The following is a 6,918-nucleotide window of genomic DNA, read 5'->3' on the forward strand; positions in this document are numbered from 1 at the left end:
TAAGATATGTTCGATCATGCGACAATGCAGCTGACCTCTTCACAAAATCACTCCCTACCTCGGTATTCAGAAAACACATCCATAACATTGGGATGCGTCATCAGAAGGATCTATGACTGCTTATTCGAGGGGGAGCTTACGTAGTTGTACTCTTTTTACCTTACTATGGTTTTTCCCATTGGGTTTTCCTGGAAAGGTTTTTAACGAGGCAACAAAGACGTTAAGCGGGAGCGGATAGTGTCACCGGCCCCCAAGGGGGAGTGTTATGAAAGTCAAATAATACAGCCACCGATTATGTTGAAAAATAAAAGGATGTGGGGCCCGCTGCACTATTTGCACAGTAAATCCTACTTCTATATAAACGATCGAATCGATCGTTTATAAAATCATTCAATTCACTCTTCTCTCTCTCTATAATAAACTGATTCTATCAGTGTTATAAATCCTACGGGTATAAATTTTGCCCTTATTTAAATTCCTGCGATACAAATAAATTCCAGTTCTTTTTATAACAATGAAATAATTTTCTTTGGTAATGTTTCTTTCAATGTTTGAGATTAATTTATTTATTAAAACATAAATATACAATAATTGTGTACTGTCTAGAGATTCCTGGGAATGTTTTAAATTGTACGTTTTTTACGCACTATGCAGCTGTGATTTGGGTTACCAAGCCTGGGCCGTAAGGCCCAAACAATTTCTCTTGTCTTTGAGTTTGACTGTTTGAGTACACAATTATTTTCTTGATTGTAAATGACAAAAAATGATTTGTTTTTATTTTAACAATTAATATCCAGTGTCGTCTCCGAATGGTCTACATCTTATTCTCTGTACTACTAAAGACAATACACAATCTCGCCTTTGAATCAGTGAAGAAAAAGAAGAAACCATTTACTAAACATGGTTAAGCCTCTTTCTGCTCTTAATTATTAAGAGTCATGTATCAGATTGATTGATGGTTCAACTCACAAATATATATATATGTTTATTTTTGATTGATGATCAGGCGAATTCGGGAGAAGAGAAGCTGAAGCTATACTCTTACTGGAGAAGCTCCTGCGCTCATCGTGTCCGTATCGCCCTCTCTCTTAAAGGTCTTGCTAATATTGGTTGATTATTCTACTCTTTTTCTTCTTTTGTTTTCTTCTCTCATCTGAATTGGATCTGTGTTTAGGTCTTGAATATGAGTATATACCTGTGAATCTGCTCAAGGGTGAACAGTCCGATCCAGGTACCTACTTTGCTGTTTCTGATTCGGATATTGTTGTATAAGTAAATGAAGGTAATTTATGTATGAGTCCATTTTTACAAGTGATAATAATTGGTTTCTTATATGTTAAAAAAAATTGTACTTCTCAGATTTCAAGAAGATCAATCCAATGGGTACTGTACCAGCCCTTGTTGATGGAGGTGTTGTCATATCCGATTCTCTTGCCATCATAATGGTCAGTATAACTAACACCCATTGTGTGGCTTTGTGGATTCAATGGACCAACTTTTTGTTTTTTTTGTGTGGTTTGACAGTATCTGGACGAGAAGTACCCTGAGCCACCTCTCTTACCTCGCGACCTCCACAAACGGGCTGTCAATTTCCAGGTACTCTGCAATCTTTTCTTGTCTTCTGTAATCTGTTACTTGCTGTCAACTCTCTAGTCTCGTAGGTTTCAGTTTGAACTTTCTGCTTTGTTACATGTCTTCTGTTCTTTGCAGTTAAAATCATATTTCTAAGTTTGAATACGGTGCACAATACTAACTTTGGTTCTTCTGTTTCTCACTCTTGTAGTTTTTATGAGGATTTGTGAGTGTAAAATGGTGTTCTTATTTTGTTTCAGGCAGCGAGTATTGTCTTGTCTGGGATACAGCCTCATCAAAACCTGGGTGTTATTGTGAGGACATGAGATTGACGTTAACATCTTAGATTCCACCTTCGCTTTAGCAAAACCTAGTTACCTTCTTTTTTGCTCTTTCATTGCAGAAATTCATTGAAGAAAAGATAAATTCGGAGGAGAAAACTGCTTGGGTTACTAATGCTATCACAAAAGGATTCACAGGTATGGGATCTCTTATCTACTCTTAATCAGAATTCAGAAACCATTATGTCATTGGAATGATCAAATACATAGACGTGACCATGAACCAAGATTATGTTGTTAAAATGTTTTTTTTTTTTGTTAAACACTTACAACATATCCATCGAAATGTTAACGCTTTGTACCATTCATCTCGTTGATGTTTACTGGTAATACCACCACTTTGATAAAAAAGTTTTATAATGACCTGTGTAATTATGTCTGTTCAGCTCTCGAGAAACTGTTGGTGAGCTGCGCTGGAAAACACGCAACTGGTGATGAAGTTTACTTGGTATTTGCTCTAATTCTCTCTGCATTTTCTCTGTGTTACTCCCTTTCAAGATTGGAGAAACAACATCAGTGATTCTTTTCTCCCTTTAGATACTACCCCCATCTATTACAACCAGTAGTAAGTAGGCAACTTTTAAAACTCATGAAGCATTGTTTTGCAGGCTGATCTCTTTCTAGCACCACAGATCTACGGAGCTATCAACAGATTCCAGATTAACTTGGTACTTTTCCTTCTTCTTCTTCCACAACACACACTTTTTCAGGCCTAGCTTTTTACGTACTACATATACCTTAAAACTCTGGAGTTCTTGATCATTCTATGGTAACATGATGAACATGTTATCTTTGGCTCACACTCACACAATTACAAAGTTCGTATTGTGATGACATAGACTATATCCTTGTTTTCTTTAAGTTCTTCTTTTCTACTTGTACAATCTTGGTAAGACGTGCATCTTTTCGTTTGTGTGGATTTTTACAGGAACCGTACCCGACCCTTGCAACGTGTTACGAGTCATACAAGGATCTTCCTGCGTTTCAAAACGCAGCACCAGAGAAGCAGCCAGATGCTCCTGCTTCCACCAGCTGATCCTGTGAACTGGTAGTAAGCTATCCTCAGCTTAATAAAACTTCACAGGGCAACATCAGCAACAATGATAAAGAATAACTTTGTACTCATATATATATTGATGTATCATATGAACCAGTTTACTTCCAAGTTACTCTACTTGTATTTACAAAATAAAGATCACAGACTTTGGAACTCGCAAACATAGTTTATGTATTCCGAAGCCTTTTATCTCTCAGAGACTGAACCGTCTCCTTAACCGCATCCTACTTTAAAACCGGGTTGGGTTTCTTAAGGGAAGAGTTTTGACGCAAGAAGAGCGGACTCACTGAACTAAAAAATCCACTTGGTGCATATATAAACCGACCTGAAGCTTCAGGTGTTTCGAGTAGCGTCACGTGACCTTTAGCCACATCTCTCACGTGCACCACACCCGAGCCAGTAATGCTCTTCTGTCTCGGTCGAGCCTTGTAAGACCGACTGTAGCCAAACGGCGCAGTTTGCGTTTAGGCTCGGTTGCAGAAGTGGTCCAAGACATGTTGATGGATGGATCGTGAGTGTGTTAGTTCCACGTTAGTCGCTTAAAAAGGTAAGAGAGAGAGAGAGAGAGAGAAGATTTTTGAGTTAAAAGATAGGGAAAAAGAAAAACATTATCGTTGACATGGGCGTTATCCACTAGTTACATAGACTTTTCATCAAACTCTGCAACCAATGAATCCACCTAGTAGTAGTCCAGTCCATAGATGAAAACAGCCGGAGCGCCGCCGCATAGAGGTGGCTCCTCCTCCTCTTCCGCCTACTTCTACCAGTCTTCATCGTCATCTTCCTCCGTCGCTAGCTGTAGAGTTCTCGTGGTGAAGATGGGTGGGAAAAGCAAGAACCATCAATCTAAGGTTTTGTCTTTGAGACTCGAAAGTCTCCCTCCCTGTTAACCCAACGAACCGAGAATTCGAAAGAAAAAAACGTTAAAGTTTATAGATTAGAATGAAATTCTGAAATTTTCAATCATTTTAATCAATTTGGATATGATGGATGTCTCCATTGAGCATTTTTTGCAGCCATTGATTAGTTCTTGGTATGACAATTAAGTTGATGCTTTGTATGAATTATGAAGATTCTCAATCCTTTTTCTTAGTTTATGATTGATTTGTTACATCTCTAGTACTGGATATGAATGTGCATTCAGCATTTTGCAAACATTGATCTGCTTTTTATTTTTCATAGCAGGACTCAGAGCCAGAACCACCGAGAATCAAATCCAATGTGAAGCATAACTTGCAGCTTCTCAAGTTGTGGAAGGCATGTAACAGTGTGATCTTTTGTTTCCTAACCAAATATTGTGTCAATGAGTGTGTGTCTCTCTAACTCCTTGGAGCGTTATGTTATGTTGTATATAGGAGTTTCAGAACAGAGGATCTGGCACGGCAAAGCCAGCAACTAGTTACAGGAAAAAGAAAGCAGAGAAAGACGAGTTACCCGATGATAGCGAGCTCTACCGTGATCCTACAAACACACTTTACTAGTAATTACACTGTTTAAAATGTTATTTTGTTTGTGATTCAAAAAAAAAAAAACGAAAAGTTATTTTGTTTCAAAAACGGTTTGAGAGTTGAACGAGTGTTTGTGTTTATCATGAAAGCGGTTTTACAGCACGAATCAGGGTCTGTTGGACGATGCAGTTCCGGTTCTGCTTGTTGACGGTTATAATGTATGTGGGTACTGGATGAAGCTGAAGAAACATTTCATGAAGGGTAAGCTTGACGTTGCTCGCCAGAAGCTAGTTGATGAACTTGTCTCCTTCAGTATGGTTAAAGGTACAACCTTTCAACATTTGATTTCATCAATCAATGGCTTATTTGGTTATGAGGAAGTTTGATTATAAGTTATTGGTGTAGAGGTTAAGGTAGTGGTTGTGTTTGATGCTCTCATGTCTGGTCTCCCTACTCACAAGGAAGACTTTGCTGGGTAAACTCAAATCAGTTTTGTTCCTGTCTTAACATTGTTTCAATATCTTAAGGTTTATTCTTCTTCTGTCAGTGTTGATGTGATCTTCTCAGGAGAAACTTGCGCTGACTCTTGGATTGAAAAGGAGGTAGGGCAAAAATGACCACCTTACACCAAAAACAGTTCAAATGTTTCTTAGTTTCTGATAAGATTCTTGATACTGGCAGGTGGTTGCATTGAGAGAAGATGGATGCCCCAAGGTTTGGGTTGTAACATCTGATGTTTGTCAACAACAAGCAGCACATGGAGCGGTATTACGCATCATATCCATGTTATAAACTTTTTATGCTCATATCTTGTTTCTTGATATTGGTGGCTGGTTCTTGACAGGGAGCTTATGTTTGGAGTAGCAAGGCATTGGTTTCTGAGGTAAGTTACTTTTCCCTGTGTGTTTTGTGACTCGCTTTCAGCTTTTTCATGTGATCTTATGAAACATTTGTTTCGTAGATCAAATCAATGCATAAGGAGGTTGAGAGAATGATGCAGGAAACAAGGTTACATTGGTTTTTTTTTTTTAACTTCTGTGATTGGAGCTAACAACAAAGACTACTCTTTGCTGCACAGGTCAACATCTTTCCAAGGAAGATTGCTGAAACACAATCTTGATTCTGAAGTGGTTGATGCTCTTAAAGATCTAAGAGACAAATTATCAGAAAACGAAACAAAGAGATGACAAAGATCAATCCGGGCTATAAATAGGCTTGGTCTCTCTCTCTATAACTTCTGTCCCCAGTAAGCTAATCTGACTTGTGAAGCAGAGGCTGGCGGGAATAGAGAGCTCAAGGGCTATGTCATGTATCTGAATTTGTTTTAACTATAAAGCTGTAGATTGGTTTTCTTTGGTCCAAACATTGTTTATGAGGTGTACAGATAATTTGTGAAATCTAAATTTTGAAAATTTAAACTAAATTAAACTTTTTTCAGAAACAAAAGACATGTTTTGGCTTAAGTTGGTTTAACCAATTGTTTGGTTCGTTTTTTTTACTCTTATAATCCTATTCACTAGCACAGCATAAAGCATCACGAATAAAACTCATGTAAAATTTGACGTCTAATGTTTGATGTTTCATAAGTTTTAACTATAAACCAGTCTTCTAGTTAAAATTAGCTTTTGTTATATATGATTAAAAAAAAAAGAGAAATTGCAATGTATAACACTCAAAAACTATAATCAAGAGAGCAACCATAGGCAAATTGGTATGATATATAGGGGGAGATTGAAAACGCATCACAATTTTCTGTCTGGGTGATGAGTTTTACATACATTACATACATAGTCAAAAAAGGGGAAATTGTTGATGAATTAGTTTGCGGCTATTATAGGAGGTAGTACGTGACGTGTTGCATGAAACTGGAGCTATATTGGAGTTCGTGTATTGATTGCTTGAACTTGAAAATGGAAAGAGAATAATATGTGTGAAGACAAATAGATGGTTTCCATTAAGCAAAAGAAAGTTTGCTTGAAGAGGATGTTTGTCATTAAAGAAATAGGAAGTTTGCTTAAAAGGAAAGAAAGATTAACAAGAATATTTGGAGATCTTTACTTGGGAAAAAGAGCCACTAAATCTACCTAGTATAACTAGGCTGGAGGAGCTTTCTAAGGGATTAACACAGAGAAAAGTATTCTTATCTAAAGGGGTTTCATTACTTGTATAGTGAGTGAAATATAAAGGGTTAAGAAGAAAGAGTTTCTTAAGATCATGTATTAGATCATAGAAACGTGTGAGTCTAGTGTTTTCCTGACTAAGTAAGACTTGTAAGTTTAATTGGAAGAGATCTAGTAAAGACGTATTTCTTTGTTGAAAAATTCTTTGTATTTTTTGTGTTCATTTATCGTAGTACTTCTTGGCACAATACTCGTAGTCAGAGCCGTGCCCATATGGTTGAAAAAGAAACAATCGCTTAGAGCATCAATTTGATTTCAAATAAATTTTAGAAGCATATCTACAAATACTTTTTTCATATGGTTTAAATCTTTGTTTCTTC

General features: G+C 37.1%; 2 protein-coding genes across 3 annotated transcripts; both read left to right on the forward strand.

Annotated features, from left to right (window-relative positions):
• Window positions 1-791: 791 nt before the first annotated feature.
• LOC106307008 (glutathione S-transferase Z1) lies at window positions 792-3,146 on the forward strand. Its single transcript, XM_013743830.1, has 10 exons — window positions 792-903; window positions 1,007-1,094; window positions 1,175-1,231; window positions 1,360-1,445; window positions 1,525-1,596; window positions 1,833-1,886; window positions 1,976-2,051; window positions 2,300-2,361; window positions 2,522-2,581; window positions 2,842-3,146. The coding sequence occupies exons 1-10, from the start codon at window positions 901-903 to the stop codon at window positions 2,947-2,949; spliced, it is 666 nt and encodes a 221-aa protein (XP_013599284.1). The 5' UTR covers window positions 792-900; the 3' UTR covers window positions 2,950-3,146.
• A 399-nt stretch (window positions 3,147-3,545) lies between these two features.
• On the forward strand, window positions 3,546-5,781 carry LOC106307007 (uncharacterized protein YacP). 2 transcript variants are annotated; one of them, XM_013743828.1, is made up of 10 exons: window positions 3,546-3,821; window positions 4,153-4,227; window positions 4,326-4,450; window positions 4,579-4,742; window positions 4,824-4,893; window positions 4,966-5,020; window positions 5,100-5,183; window positions 5,263-5,301; window positions 5,380-5,426; window positions 5,497-5,781. In XM_013743828.1, exons 1-10 carry the CDS (start codon window positions 3,672-3,674, stop codon window positions 5,603-5,605), a joined length of 918 nt encoding a protein of 305 aa, XP_013599282.1. In that variant the 5' UTR covers window positions 3,546-3,671; the 3' UTR covers window positions 5,606-5,781. The 2 variants fall into 2 exon arrangements, with proteins under 2 accessions (XP_013599282.1, XP_013599283.1); XM_013743829.1 differs by having other exon boundaries at window positions 3,547-3,821; window positions 4,156-4,227.
• The last annotated feature ends 1,137 nt before the right edge of the window (window positions 5,782-6,918 follow it).

Source organism: Brassica oleracea, chromosome C7 (assembly GCF_000695525.1).
Source record: "Brassica oleracea var. oleracea cultivar TO1000 chromosome C7, BOL, whole genome shotgun sequence".
NCBI classification, from domain to species: domain Eukaryota; kingdom Viridiplantae; phylum Streptophyta; class Magnoliopsida; order Brassicales; family Brassicaceae; genus Brassica; species Brassica oleracea.